This window comes from Prinia subflava, chromosome 1 (assembly GCF_021018805.1).
Source record: "Prinia subflava isolate CZ2003 ecotype Zambia chromosome 1, Cam_Psub_1.2, whole genome shotgun sequence".
Taxonomy (NCBI): Eukaryota; Metazoa; Chordata; class Aves; order Passeriformes; family Cisticolidae; genus Prinia; species Prinia subflava.
In genome coordinates, this window is record NC_086247.1 from 108501938 (window position 1) to 108518201 (window position 16264).

Below are 16264 nucleotides of genomic sequence, written 5' to 3' on the forward strand. Positions count from 1 at the left end.
TTGTAAAAATTACGTGGGTGTGGGTTCTGCCCTGCCATGAACCTACTCCATCTTGGAAGGTGGCTGACCTTTTTTTTTTCTGGGGTGGGGGGTGTTGGCCATTGGGGCATGGTTTCAGTTCTCATTTTGCTTTGTGCAGCTGCTGATCCAGCCCATTCCCATTATCTTTCTCTACACACACTGGCAGTATCTCAATTCAACAAAACTAAACTTGGCATGGTGCTAACATGGTACCAGTCTCCCAACACAACCTTCTGCCCCTGGCTTGTATGAGCTTGCCCTTCCAGGAAAGGCCATTGAACTCTAATACTCTCCAAGAGTTGTTGGCAAGGTCCGAGAAGAAGAATTTCAGCTTGAACTACAGGAAGGTTTTTAAAAGAAATGGTTTCAAATTTTTTCATGCTGTCAGCAGGTGATCTCTGTCTTTTTACAGGCAAACCTCCTTCTGTCTTTGCTGGTCAGAGTGGCTGGCTATGGTTCAGCACCATGGCTTTTTCTTCTTGGTGACACAATGAAAAATACCAGCCCATTTTAATTTCATTTTTTACCCCCAAAGAGTTATAACAGTTAATCACTTCAAACTGTCTCATAAAACTAAACTCTTTTACTTAACACTAGCAGGAGATTTCTTTTTTCCACAGGAAATCTCCCTATTTCCAATAATTTCAACAACATACTTCCCAGCTTGCAAAATAAGACAACAATAAGACAAGAGGCGGTTAGCCTTATCTGCATCTGTCTGTTGCAAGGTCACCTTATTAGCTGGCACAAGAAGGTAATAAAATGCAAACAAATAAAACAAAATTCCCCAGTGGCTGCTCCCCTATTTACAAGCTTGCCCTTTGTCTCAGGTTTTGTTTATTTTGTGTATCAAAAATGACAAAACAAGTCAAACTTCCACAGCATGACCACAAGTATTGATGCCAAGTAGGAAAGACAAATCCTTAGCTTTACATTTTCATTCATTTGCAACCCCATGAGAAGCTGCCTTTTCTAACAGCAATTTATTGAGCTACATTTTTTATAAACACCTGAGGCTTCAAGTTTCTTTTGTTTTGTCGGGTTTTTTTTCTATGTCTAGTCAGAGTAATACTCAAAATAAATAACAGATCAAAAGCAGCACAGGTTTCCTTTTCGGCACTCTCAGAAGGTGAACTCATCCTCTCAGCTTTCCCATGGGGTTGCTCAGAGATGTCAGAGGGTGAGCAGTGCATCTGGCATGGTACACACGGACACAGCCCCTGTCTGGTCCTTAGGGGCACCACGGTGAGAAGATGTCCTCCACTGACCACCGCAGGACTGCTCCCACATGCACCACCTAGTAGGTGTTGAGTCCTGCCTGAATCATAGCCTAGGGAATGAAAAGTAGTAAGAAATCTTGGGGGTGTCAAAGACAAAAAAAGCACAGATGGAGAACAGCTGAGGATCTGGTCCATCTCTTTTGAGTTGGACTTGAGGTGCTACGTTGGTCCTGCTCTCACAATTTCATTAAGATGTACCTCAGTCTTTAGGAATGTCCTAGTATTGAGACACATCACATCCATACTGATGATCCTGATGTGCCAGTGCTGCTGTTACTCTGAAAGGAGCATTGATTTGATCACTTCTCACTCACATACTTTGACCATGGACCATGACAGTGGTCTGTGCCCACAGGGCATCCCAAGTATCCAGCAGGCAAATTCACTTCTCATCCAACATGAGCCAGCTTGTGGTAGGCATTTGGACGTCAGGGGTTGATGCAAGATGGCCAAGCCCAGATCTTAACTGATTCCGAGTCATCTGGCCCCACATACCTGGTAATGAGTTTCTCACAGGCAAATACCAGAGAAGTGATTGATGACAGTATAATTATAATGGAAATTCCACTGTTTCATAGTATCGTGAAATCATAGAATACCCTGAGTTGTAAGGGACCCACAAGGGTCTTGGAAGCCCATCTCCTTCCTTCCAACTAAACACTGAAAGGGGATTTTTGGACCTGAGTTAGGGATATAGGTGACTGGCTTTGGGCATTCACCTGCAGAAGGAATGAAAACTGTATCACTCTGTGCCCAACCTGGCACCACCCAAGGGCTCTGCTCCTGAAGAAGGCAAAGCAGAGATCAAACAGCGATCATACCTCCACATACATCAAACACAGATTTACGGCTACTCAGGCAAAACACTCTCCTTGCCCTGAAAGAGAAGTTCTGTGTGCCTGAAAAATGAGATTTTAGGCCATTGACAAAAGAGAGAGCTGCTTTAAGAGCAAGCCAAAATGCTATGATGTTAAAATATTTTTTAAGATCCCTTTCCTGGCTAAGGTGCAAAAGGCAAAATTGCAGTATCAGTCTATATATATAGAGCAAAAACGTGTGAAGGTTGAACCTGGAATTTCAGTACTATGATTTCTTGAGCCTCAGTTCTAGTACAACTGTTGCACTGAAACACTGAAATACGCATCCTCCAGTGCTGAGATATTATGTGTTAGTCTAAAATAACTCAGCATGAGGTACTTCTGCTTCTTGGCAAAACATTTTAGAATTTTGTGCAATAAATTACAAGTAAAGATCTCCATCATGTCACCTTTTCCGGACAGTATCTTTTTTAAAAATATCTGCCCACTCTTTGAACCTGATGAGCCAACTAGCCTCTGCTGCTTCCTGCAGGCAGGAGTTCCCCAGTCAAATGACACACTGCAAAAAGAGGAAGCTCCTCTGGCTTTGATGCTTGCTGGCTCCTCTTGTGGCCCCCATCCTCATGGCAGAGAAGACAATTGATAGCTTACTTTCTCCATTATTCCAGTTTACTTTCTCCATGTAACTCAAGGCCTTCTCAGCCCCTATTGCAAAGCACCACAGTCTCTTTTGCAGTCTGAATGGCCCTAGCCTGTCAACTCCCTCCTCACACCTTCATCCCATCCAGAGACCTAAAATGGGGAGAAGGACCCCCCCCCTCACCATGCCATCCCATAAACTACAGTGTATGTTTGGAAAGGGCCTAACAAGGTGGGTGTAGTTATTCCAGGGCTGTATCCACCCTACTGCCACTGACCCATGAACTTGCTTGCATGTATGACCACACTGACTGATTGCAGTGTGAACACATACCCACAGCCTACACCTAAAGCAAACAATATGAAAAGGTACGAGGAAAAATAAAGCAAAAGAGGGCTGCAAAAATAAATGGTAAGGGCAAGGAAATCAACAGCACAAATATTGAATCAGGGATAAAATAGTTTATCCATGTATTAAAAACAGCTCCAGTGAACAAGGAAAACACTGAAAGAACACCTTCCCACCTACAGGATATGTGTTTAGTTGCAAATGCCTAAGTGAGAAAACAGAAACTTGCATGCCAGTGTCTTCGAGTAACATTTTTTTTCTGCAGGGGAGGTGTACCAGCTTCTCCCACCTGTCTGTGTGGGTGTGTGTCTATACACATCAAGATGTACATGGTCTACAGACTACAGGTCACACTGAGCCATGCCACATTCCCGCCAGCCAGGGCTGCAACCAAAATTGTCACGTGGCGGGAAGGGAGAAACATCCTAGACCAAGGTTTGCCGGGAGGAGATGGTTCCACACAGTGCTGGGTATCTGGCTAATGTGCTGCAACAGAGCAGACCAAAACCACAGCAGGTGCAAAGGTTTTGTCCCACCCCTGAATGCATCCAGCAAGTGGCAGTCTCCAGCTGTGGTGGAACTGACTGAGCCCAGAGATCTGTGGCTATTTGCCCTAAAAAGCAACCAAGCCGGTGTACTCCCACCCACTCCTTGTCACAGCATCCAGGCTATTTTCCTTCACAGCACCTTGTGATGCTCCACTCCATGACCATCAGGGTTTTCTAGGAAGCATTTTCATGCAACACTGGTTCCTGGCAGAATCGTGCTTGTGATTGCCTAACTCTAGAGTCCTGAAGGGAACAAGTCACTTAAACTACCTCCTATCTGGATGAGGAAACAGTCAACTGGCATCGGAAAATGTATTTGTAATGCCTCCTCCTTCCCTGGGGCACTGCTCATTTCTCCCTAAGTGTTGCCTTAATCTACTGAAAGCAATTAGGATCGAAGCCCTGGCTGCTGTCCAAACATTGCACACTGCAGGACACAGTGCCAAGCAGAGCTGTCCAACTCTCACCTCTCGCTGCAAAACCAGAGATGCTCCCCTTATGCCAAGGGACGACCCAAGCTGCTCATGTGGCCGAGCCCCAGTCCCGACTCTCACAGGCTCATGGTGACCTCTGAGCCAAGTGAGACTGAGCAACAGGTTCAAAATGTACAAAAAGTGGTAGCACTATCTACAGCACCCCACCTACTACCACTCTTTTATTTCCATTGTCATGGATTCATCCCCTCAGGGTGCAGTGGAGCCTTTGTGTTGTGCAAAACCTATGCAGGGCTAAGCAGGTTGTGCATCAGTGCATCATCTTCCCCCAGCAAAATGGGAGTGGGAGGCCCCACCCAGGCTTTAACCCAGCACCAGCAATCCCTCAGGACTTCAAGGGCATGAAGGGAGCTGCTTAAGAAATCTTAGGAATTAGTACAGCCACTCACAGACACCCTTCCTTAAATCTCAAGGGAAAATGGAAACAACTAATAATGTTATTAAACAGTCAGAAACCAAAAAACTTCATTGGAGAGTGAATAGAATGGCTGGCTGGTTGGCTGCTCCCAGGGCAAGCAGTCTCCTGTGTATGTCAGGTGCTGCTACTGGCCATGGGTCACTGTGGTGCTGCACACAGCCATGGGATGGAGTTAACACAAGGCCCAGGCTTCCCAGTCATCCCTCTGGCACCCCATACTGGGATGCTGCAGCTGGTCAGCACTGCCCAGCCCTGGGAGCCATCACTAATATTGCATCCACCTGGCTATCCCCTCAACCAGGAAAGGCTCAAATTCACAAAGCACTTTGCTATCGTGGAGTCCTTCTCCTTTGATAAATTTTTTTTCAGGCTATGAATACATATGCAAGTGTCCATTATGGTTTCTGTGGTTAGAGTAAAAGCCTCTGGCAGCCTAGGTCTGCATGGTGCCTCAAGGAGGAACCTCATTTCTGTGGCACAGCAGGATTTAATGGGAACTGCTAAACATGGAGGGAGAAGGCCAAACCAGTTTCCAATTATAGATGGTAGTGATCATGAAATTGACCCCTAGGTCACAAGAAATCCATCTCTCTGCCCAGACAGGATGGTAACCAACACTAGATTGAATCACTTGAGGTTTTGTCTAGCTGAGTCTTGAAAACCTCCAAGGGCAGAGATTCTGCTGCCTGTATAGGCAACTAACCTCCTAGTGACATTTCTTCCTGATGGCCAGCTTGAGTGTCCTAAGACAGAACCTGTACCTGTTGCCTTGTTTAGTACTGGCCATTTCTATGCTGCTTCTGTAACTCCTTTCCAAGGCTAATTGGGTCAGCTTGAGCCTTCCTTGTCTCCAACCAGCCTACATCCTTTAGCCTCTCCTCCTAGGCTCCTGCCATCTTGGAATCCTAGAGCCAGACCTACACCAGACCTCCAGTTTCCTACAACCCTCTTGAATTTGGGGGTCCAGCACTGGAAAAAACACTCCAGGTAGAACCATTGACTATGTCAGGACTCTGAGAGCACCACTGGACTGGCTGCCCCTGCCTAACCTACAGGGCTTCCCCCTCCTCCCTGTCCATGGCCCAGGACCCCATTTCAGATTTTACAAGCAAGTTGCTGACCTTCGTTTTTTGGTGTTAAAGTATCTAGAAAGAGACTTGCCCCAGAAAGGGCGCTGAAACACCCGGGCCAACAACCATCTGCCTAAAGCTAGAAGGTGTTCCACAGTCTGAAGTACTTTGTTCTGTCCTCAGGAAGGACAACATTTTAAGGAATGTGGTCTTCTTCAATCCTTTCCATTAAAAAGTCACGTGGTACAAAACTCCACACATTTGATTTTTAGGGACAAAGCCCTGGCTCTCCTGGGAAGAGAGCTCACCACTGATTTACCACTGACCTGAGCTCACCCCAGATTTTTCTCCGAGACCAGGTGAGCTGCAGGCACCACACCACTTTTTGTGGATAAGTGAGACTTCCATACTGTGTGACTTCCCTCTGCACCTCTCAGATCCCCAAAATGAAGGTTTGCTGCTGCTCTTCTGCAGAAGAGCACCCCAAACATGTCAGGATTAGCACCCATTTATTCCTAATCTCATGTTTTTTGCTGTGCCAGACAAGGTCAGCGCCACTCTTCTGGCATGTTGCGTCACTGACTTCCTTCTTCAGAAATACTCCACTGCCTAACAAGGTCGTGTAATTACATGTGCATGTGGGACACACTTGCAATCTGATCATTTAAGGTCTCTGAAGGGTCAACAGAGGCCACTGAGTCAAATTCCTTGAAAATTTTCAATGTACCAAATTCAGAAGAACAATCCACCATACTTATTTATTCCACCTACTTCAAATAATTATCACCTGGGCAAACATACCATCATTCAAGTGATTTCAATATATGCTGTGAGTGAGATGCTGTACAAACTTTCAGTAACTCCTTGTCAATGACAACAGGGACACTTAAAAGTTTTTAGGTATATTTCCTTATCTAATCAGTCAAATTATGGTTTAAGGTTTAACTGAAACTATTATTTCATTTGGCTTTGTTCCTTGTAAAGGCATATGAGACACTATTTACCTTAGAATACAATACTCCTGGGCCTTGTTTATACAACAGATTTTTCTAATGCTTCCCACCATTAATTCAAGTATTCTTATTTCAATCTTCCTGAGTGTCATTGGGAGCCTTCCTGTTAACCATGCACCTGCTTCTTCTACTCTTTAAAAGTATGACATGGTATGGCCATGCCTGATGATGAACAAGATGCTGAAAAACTAAGTGCTGTGTTTGAGAATGAGAGGTAGGTGCAGGAAAGACTCAGTACAATCAGCACTTGGGAGGTGAGAGAACCATGGAATGCTTTGTGTTGAAAGAGACCTTAAAGATTATCTAGTTCCACACACCCTGCCAGGAGCAGGGACACCTTCCACTAGACCAGACTGCTCAGAGCTCCATCCAAACTTGAATAGTGCCAGGGATGGGGCATCCACAGCTTCTCTGGGCAACCTGTTCCAGAAAAGATTTCTTTCCATCTGTCTAACCTAAATTTCCCTTCTTACAGTTTATACCCATTATTCCTTGTCCTATCACTGCAGTTCCTGATGAAGAGTCCCTCTCTGGCTTCCCTGTAGGCCCCCTTTAGATACTGAAGGGTTGCTATGAGGTTTCCATGCAACCTTCTCTTCTCCAGGCTGAACAGCCCCAATGCTCTCAGCCTGCTTTCATAGGGCAGGTGCTTCAGTCCTCTTATCAATTTTGTGGCCTCCTGGACTTGCTCAAAGAGCTGCATGTTCTTCCTATGTCAGGGGCACCAGAGCTGGATGCAGCACCACAGGTGGGGTCTCATGAGAGCAGAGTGCCCATGCTCCTTCAGATGCAGCCCAGGATTTGTTTGGCTTTCTGGGCTGGCAGCCCACACTGCTGGCTCATGTTGAGTTTCTGGTCAGCCACCACCCATGAGTCCTTCTCCACAAGGCTGCTCTCAGTTATGTCTCTGCCCAACTTGTAGGTGTGCCTGGGATCAAATCCATGTCTCCAATTCAGAGGCAAGGATGGTGTGCAGAACAGTGTCTAATGCTTTGCACAAGCCCAGGAAGACAATGTCCATGGCTTTGTCCCTATCCACAGTAGATACAGCACTGTTTCTGTGAGATGTGCACACAGAAGTATGTTTTGCTGGAATTTGAGTGGAAACATATGTCCAAGATTCTTCTCTAATAATACCTCGCCTCAACTGAGCAAAAAATCCATGCAAGCACACAGCTGTAGTTCCCACATAAAGGTAACCCACCTTCTGGCTCAGTAAACCAAGGTCTTGGAGCTGGCCATGATCTTCAGCCATCTTACAAGGTCCACCACATCTGAACAACTGACTTGTCAAACACAGCTCATTCGTTAGTTTCACACTGCTTTTTTTTTTTTTTTTTTTTTTTTTTTTTTTTTTTTTTTTTTTTTTTTTTTTTTGGTGGGTGTGTGTGTGTGGTCTAAAATATCTATAAATAAAAAGATTCAGCCATTGAGCTTTGAACATAAGTTTTATTTTGGAAATCCCCTCCCTTTTTTTAAATTACCTTCAGCCACATTTTGGGTGATCCCACATGAATGGTTTATCAGAAGTGCACTGCTTTGCCACACAGTGATTCCAGTTTCTCTTGTAGCCCTGGCTTCACTTGCAGACAGGACCAAACTCTGTGTACACAAGAGGGGTGGGATTCTGCCATAAAATGAACCCTGGTTGACAATCTTTTCTTCCCATGGGAATTGCAGGAAACCTTACTTCTGTTCCTGCCTTCAAGTATTTATGAGAGAATTTACAGGCCTGGTTTATATTCATCTGCCTTAAAGTGAGCATCACCAAGTGAAGTGCTGCTCACACCTTCTGCACACCTTCCACTTCCGAACAAACACCTCCTAAACCTTGACCTCCAAAAATGACCGTAATAAAGAAACGTCAGTTTTGAGATAGTCCAGGTTAAAAAGCTTTCCAAATGGTTTATTAGGAAATGGGACAACAGCCAAATTAACCAGAGAGCCTGGTCCTTCTACTGCTGTTGGCATGAAGGCAGCCATGGCATACAGCTGGCTGATGGTTAATAACAAGAGCAAATAAATCAGGCTTCATTAATTTTCCATCATGTATGAAGACATAAAGAGACATGTACTTAGAAATGCACAGTTCCTGGCTGTCATGTCTGCAGATCTATGAAGGACGCTGGCTCCCTGTGTCAGGTCTCAGCTTCCCAGGCAAGTGGATGATCCCAGGCAGGGATCCCACCCTACCACTGCTGCCACGCAGAGCATTCTGCCCTCTCCCCTACCACATATGCAGCTCCCCTCTTTGACAGGAAGACTGGAGAGCACACTGAGGGGAAAGGCAAAGGCTTTGCTCCTCTTGGAACATGCTGGATGTGGTGACCTGGAATGGCAGGGAATGAAGCAATGGCTCTTGGCCTCTTCTGTGAAACAGTGACTCTTCTGATTCAAAGAAGAAAAAGGCACAAACCCAACTCCAGTGGCATTTCCAACAAGTCTATTTTATACTTGACACGGCGCAGATCTGCCAGTCATGACAGACCCGACAGGTTCTGATAGGGACGCTCAAAGAAATGTATCCTTAGGTTTTCTGCACATGCCACAGCCATGATTCATCTTCTGTCATTACAAGGTGATAGAGACAACCTGGCAAGCTCAGAGCAAACAAGGGATATCACCAGCATGATGCATACATTTACAAGCATCATTACATTTCTTAACTAGGATTCCAACTGAAGAATTTCCAAGAAAAAAAAAGAGAAGTGGACAGGGGAATGAAGCCGATACCTTACAAATGGTGATTCGTGACACATTCACCAAATTGGTACCTGAACATGGAGTAATTGCTGATGCAAAATTTAGCAGATAACCTGGATACCAGTGATCTGGTTGATCACTTCACACGAATGGGAGTTAAATTAGGTGAAACACAGAGAATTGGAACAAGCATCATCCAGAGGTGTAGAAAAACCATGGCTTGAGAAACTCCCTTTTACCAACCATTAAAGCAATTGTCAACTTGAGTGGGGATGGGGGATGTGTTGAACATGGACCCTCCAAGTGAAAGTAGGTTGCCTGTTGAATTGTCCCAAAATTAGTTTGACCTACACAAAGCAGGAATGGTTATCAAAACCCTACTGGATAAGGGTTTAAAGGAAAGAGTAGCAACCTTACAGTGAGTAACATGTCAGGAATGGGTAAATGATCTAGATGTCAGATACAAATGGCAATTTAAAAGGTGTATGTGGCTGATAGAGGAAGCTGAAAGAATTAATGAAAGTCTCCACAACCTTACAGGTAGCAGCAGGCATAGAAACCATTTCAGGAGACAAAAAGGCTGGAACAGCAGAGCAGAAGTAACAGCTGTCTTCAGCATCTAATTCTGATTGCTTTTCTATTTTGGGATAGGTCCTTTCACAGAAAAATACTGATGCACAAGCACCTTCCACAGCCACCATGTTTACTTTCAGCATTCCCCAAACTGGGAAAGCTCCATAGGCACAGGGTGTGAAGAGGAGTGGCTGATGGCCTCTGGCCCTGATTTCCACAATAATGACTCAGAGTTGACCAGCTCCCTCCGAGACTGTCACTGCCACCACACCACCACCACCAGGAAAGATGTGACCAACGTGATTTTGCAAGTCAGCAGATGAGCGGTGGGCAGGGGTTGGCAGCTCGGTGGCCGAGGCGTTCAGAGGCCGGTGGCGACTGGGGATGTTGTCACGAGACAGGCTGGAGAGGGGCAGCACGGCACCCTGACCCCTCCAGCAGCCATCATGACTCCTTCTCCGCTGGGACCTGCACCAGCTGGGGTGCGGCCGTGTGCAGCAGCATGAGCCCGCAGACTGTCACGGCGAGGCCGACCCACCACAGGGGTGTCCACGTCTCCCCAAAGAGCAATTTTCCCAGGATAGCCTGAAGGAAAAGAGAGACACAAAGCTTTGCTGGGCCAAGCTGCCCCAAGGCTTCTTGTGCTGCTAGAGCTGTGAGGACTTCTGGGAGAGACAGCCCTGGAAAAAAACTGGTTGAAGAAACTCCTGCTGGGATGACCAGTAGGAATGGCTGCTGAAGGTGATGCTGGAGATGACCAGCTCCACCACCAGCCTGGAAGCGCAGCCATATTGTTGTCCCAAAGCAAGATCTGGCAGATGTGCAATGTGCTTTGCTGCCTTCCCAGTACTTCTCAGGAGCCAAATCTCCCACTGAGTGGGCATTTATTATTATAGTTGATTACTGGACACCACCATGAGCTGTCTGCCAGCTGGAGCACAGAAACAAGGTGGACTGCTGGCAAGAATGAAAAGCAATTGGAAAAAACCTGTGGGTCAAAGACTCTTGCTGTCACTAGAGGTTATGCATCTTCACACCCAGCTAGGGTGACTCTGGCTTGTCACAAGTGAGGTGCTGCAAAGGAAAAGAAAAATGAAGCAAAGCTCCCAGCTCCAGCTCCCACTTGCAACTAGAAAAGTTCAGTAGACTGTGTTGCTGCTGCAAGGCATTGTGCTGGGCAGCAGCACCCTTCCTCCTGCACCACCCAAGAAAGCTCCACCACCTGTGCTGTGAACAACTATCAAAGCAGCTGAGGCCTGATACAACCATTTCACATCTGCCTGTAACTCTCCCTTTGTAGCCAGCAATGCTGGTTGCACTGGGAGAGGAGCTACAACCAACATGGGCATTTCCACCTTGCAGTGCTCCTCAGGCTTCAGCATCTGGGGAAGGGGTCTACTCACTGAAGAGATGAAGTTGGAGGCTGTCGTAGTCACAGAGGCAGCAGCCGAGGAGGAGGAGAGTCGTAAGGCTTTTGTGAAGACTGTCCACATCACTGCATTGCACACAAACACCAGGCCAACACAGCTGAGGCGAAGCAACACTGGCAGCTGCAGGACGAAACAGGAAACTCTGTATTTTCACCCTCCACTTATTCAACATCAATAATTCATGGGCACTTTGGACCCATACCTAATGGTGTGGGCTTTTAAAACTGAATTACAGCTGGTATTACATGAAGATGAATATATTAAATCACAGAAGGAAATGGAAATGAGGAAACTGTTCTGGACAGACTGTCATCCTGCCATGTCCTGCTGCAAGCCCAGCCTCACACTACAAGCTGAGAAGTGCTGGGATAATGTGCAGCAGCTACCATGCCAGACACCAATCTGCAAAAAGCTCTCTAGCTCACAACGTGGTGCCACACAATGCCCATAAATGCCCTTCACTTATCATGTGATGTGTAGAAAAGGGTCAAATTCAGTCAGATGTACGTGCTGGCATTGTGTGTGCTCCGGAACCCAACCGTAGTGAATGTGAACCAAAACCTGGGTGGTCCCAAAGCACTTGTGCTTACGAGCTCCCAGGATCTGGCCTGCCCCACCGCTGCAGTGAGGGTAGAGCAGGATCTCTGGGAGGAAAGGAAGAGCTGAGTGCCTTCATGCCTTGTTTTGCACACTCACTGGAGAGTAGTGAGGTTTACTGAGGGGTCTCTGTTCTAGCATTTAGTAGCAATAAAACCAATTCTGAATTCAAGTGCCTCAAGAATGATCTCTCTCCTTAGACAACCTGACCAGATGTGTAACTGCCTTAGTCTGAAAAAAGGGCACAGTTGCACCTAAAATGCCAGTACCATTCACAGTGGCCCCCCTCCCTTCCTAGCTTAAGCAGCTGAGGCCATCTCCCCAGCCCTTGGGTGCCACGTAGCTGATGTGAAGACATCAAGGGAGATCACAGGCAGTCAGATCACAACTCTCATAAACAGTGACAAGTGAATGCAAAGCTTTGTCTAAGCCCATAGCAATTGCAGCTTCATAGCCTGTCACCTTTCAGTCCATGGTGGGATCCCTCTTGAGGCACACAGAAATGCAGGTTGGAGGCCACCAACAAGTACAGCTCAGAGGTGACACCTGCCCTCTGGGAATGGCTGCAGTGTCCTCCCACCAGCTGCCCAAATCAATGGGGTCCACCAACTGTGTCCTGTTCCCACTCAGAAGAAGAAGATACTAATTGCAAGCAGTGGGGGAGCCCAGAGTTTTCTGAAGCAAGTGATATGGCAAGTACTACTAAAGAAAACTAAAAGGAAAAACAATGCAAAGCAAATCCAGGCTTGATGGCTGGCGCAAGCTCCCCGAGGCTAATCCCACTCCAGTGAGGGATGGTGCAGGTGTGCGGCCTCATTTTGCCCCACTTGTAGCAAAGGTCTCCGACTTTTGCTACTGATCAGGGAAACAAATATTCAGAATGATTCCCACCAGTGAATCACTTTGTTTTCCCACTGACACCCTGGCAAACCCTGTCTGGATGGCTGAGAGGGACAACCATGCCCAGATACTACCGCTCCTCTGAGGAGGAAAACTGCTGTGCTAGGGCTCAACACAGGATGAGATTTGCCTCTCAGTTTCACCCTCTGCCTGTATGACCTGGCAGTTTTACTTTCCTCGGGGAGTTACCTACATCCACACACCTCTAGTGAGTAAGCAGACTTGGGAGTAGGGATGAGAAGGGAAAACAATTCTCTGTGTTTCACCTAACTTGAGTGTGTTTCTGGATCACAAAGAGACCATGCTGCTGAGGTAAAAAAACCCCAAAGCCTTAAGAAATCTTGTTACTGCCTTCAACCATTGGCCCAAGGGTGTAGAGGGATGGAGTCCAGGCTCTTCTCCAAGGTCCATTTGGATATGACAAGAGGCAACAAGTAAAGTTTGGAACAAATGAAATCTGTTATGAGAAAAAGCAAAGGAGATCAAGCACTGGAACAGAGATCATGGGCTCTCCAACCTTCTAAATATTTAAAATTTAACTGGAGAAGGTCATGTGTAAGCAGAGGTTGGACTAGAGACCTCTGAGATCCTGCCAGGCTTGAGCTAGTCTGAGACTACCAGTGGTGAAGCAAAACTGGCTCCTCCCACCATCACAGCAACTATGCCACCTTCTAAAGTGACCTGGAACCCATGGCTTCTTCAGATCTCAAAAATGCAGAGCCAGGGAAATCAGCTGCAGGTAGCACATGCCCAGCAGGAATAAATTTCTTTGTTGTCTGATCAGAGAAAGGTCAAGTTCCTCTGTGCCCAGGGCAGCAGAGTGGTCATCACAATGGTACGCAGACAGACAGACAGGAACATCCCCACATGTTCCCCACAAGGAAGGAGGGAGATAAATTCCTCCCCTGCTACGGGCTCAGCTGAGCCACCCCAATGAGTCAAGGATTACTGTTCTGATTGCTTTTCTAAGCAAAGATTAATTTCAGTGTACATTTCAGATAATCCAGAATCACTCCTGAAGTGGCAGAAGTAATTTTAGATGACGACTGGCAGGGGAGCGGAGAAAGCAAAGAACTTTTGTTCAAGTGCAATGACCCTTCCTGGTCAGGTCACTCTCAGGCTGGGCCACCACAACATCCTTCTGGCCAGGAAATCCACCCCTGTGGTGCCATCCTGCTACCCTGCATCATTAGCTCTTAGAAGTGTCAATACACTTTTTGCTGCCATGTTCCATGCTACACAAGTGATGGCTGCTATTACACGTACTGTGGAATTTCTGTAGATCTTCCTCCAACACAAAACCCCTTGAATTTCTGTCCCCTCCTAGCTGCTCTGCAGAAATGCCTTTGCCACATGAGTGGAGTGCAGGATTCAAAGGAAGCCCTCTGAAACACTTATGCATCTACAACCCCATGCAATTTAAACTACTAGAAAGATTATGGCATTTACACAAAACTTGGCTAGTTTTACAGCTAAGCTGATCCATTTAATTATTAACTGTCAGCTAAAATGGACCTGAAAACTGAAAAAACCCCAATCTGCCCAGAAAAAAGAAACAGTGCCAGAATCACAGCATGGCTGAGGTTGAAAGGGACTGCTGGAGCTCATCTGGTCCAACCTCATCACTCCAGCAGATTGCCCAGGTCCATGTCCAGACAGTATTTGAGTATCCCCAAGGATGAAGACTACCACATGCCTGGGCAACCTGGGCCAGCGCTGATCACCCTCACAGTCAAAAGGTGTTTCTGCATGTTCAGAGGGAAGCACCTGTATTTCAGCATGTGTCCATTGCCTCTGGCCCTGTCACTGGGCACCACTGGAAGGAGCCTGACTTCATCTTTTGAATGCCCTCCCTGCAGTTATTTCTATACATTGAAAAGATGAACCTTCTCCAGGATGAACAGCTCCAGCTCTTTCAGTCTCTCCTTAGGAAAGAGATGCTCTGGTCCCTTCATAATTTTTATGATCCTTTGCAGGACTCTCCAGTAGCTCTATCCCTCTTCTGCAGTGGAGGGCTCAGAACTGGACCCAAAACTCTTCATTAGGGCTAAGCAGAGGGGAAGGATCATCATCCTTGCCCTTCTGGCAACACCCCACATCCAATGACACGACAATTTGTCACAGCACTTCAAAAAAAAAAAAAAAAAAAGTCCCCTTAAATAAATGGGAAATATTTTAATAAATTTCAGCACAGCAAAATACTCAGAAAATATGCTGTCAGCATCTTCAGTAATTCCATGCTCTGCCATTCTGTCAGTACAGAGCACAGTTTGGGTATTTTTGGAGCAGGAGGGAGAGTATCAGGATTTTTTTTTTTTTTTTTTTTTATTCTTCCTTCTACCACCCTTTCTGAGATATCAGAAAGGATCAACAGGTTGGCAGATACTGAGTTTTTGCCCTTTTAACCATCTCTAATAATCACACAAGTGAGTTACTTCGTTTTTTCTAGTTTCCCTTGTAGATTCCTTTTGGATTTCAACTCCAAATGTACATTTGCCACATGGATGTGACAACCTATGCCTAAATGAATCTTCCCAAAGACCTTTTCGGATACATGTATGCTGCCTTCCTCCTCTCCCCACTCACACACAACCTGGTGCCCACCTCTACCTCTGCCAGAGGTCACTCCTGGAGGTAAGGACACTGTCTCTGAGGTGAAGAGCCATTAGGGTTCAACCTCAAGCATACGGAGGTTTGTGAAACACGACCGAGATAAAGATCATCACCAACGAACACCAAAAAAAAGGAACACAGTGGAAATCAAGGGCTCCACCTCTCTGCTCTGGTCAAGGCCGAACAGAGACAGAATAAAAGGGAGAAGGACGCTGCTATCAGCATAGCAGTGGGCTGAAAACAAGCATTTGATGCTCAGTCATACTAACATCCTGCTTTAAAGTAACACTGACGTAGAAGGCCTGCAAATGGGCTCCCAGAGTTGGGCTTGGTTCGGGGCATTCCCGTACCACGCTCGTTGCCGCCTCGCTGCGCTCCCCCCGCTGTTTACGTCGGCACCGCGCATTAGTCAGCCCGGCAAGGCTGGGCTCCCCCAGGGTGAGTCACGGCTCCGCTCTCCGACACCGCCCCCCTTTCCCTGCAAATCCAGGGCAGCCTCTGGGAGCGCCGGAGGAAAACCAGCCCGCTCCTTGCCCTCCACCGCCGCCATGAGCAGCGCAAGCCCTGGCACCGAGTGCCGCCTGCGGGGCGGCCGCAGGGGAACTCGGGGCGCCCGGCCCCGCCTGCCTCCTTCCTTACCAGGCCGCCCGCCGCCTCCCCGCCCGGGCCCAGCGCCAGCTTCGCCAGGGCGGCCGCCGCCGCCCCCAGGCCCCCCGCGGCCGCCGCCGCCGCCGCCCCCGCCCGCATGGCCCGGCCCGGCCCTCACGGCCCCGCAGCGCCAGCGCCGCCCCGCGCAGG

General features: G+C 47.2%; 1 protein-coding gene across 1 annotated transcript; it reads right to left on the reverse strand.

The window, feature by feature from the left end:
• Window positions 1-8079: 8079 nt before the first annotated feature.
• TMEM42 (transmembrane protein 42) lies at window positions 8080-16260 on the reverse strand. Its single transcript, XM_063407127.1, has 3 exons — window positions 16106-16260; window positions 11330-11476; window positions 8080-10511 (listed from the first exon to the last, which is right to left on the reverse strand). The coding sequence occupies exons 1-3, from the start codon at window positions 16211-16213 to the stop codon at window positions 10371-10373; spliced, it is 396 nt and encodes a 131-aa protein (XP_063263197.1). The 5' UTR covers window positions 16214-16260; the 3' UTR covers window positions 8080-10370.
• Between the last annotated feature and the right edge of the window lie 4 nt (window positions 16261-16264).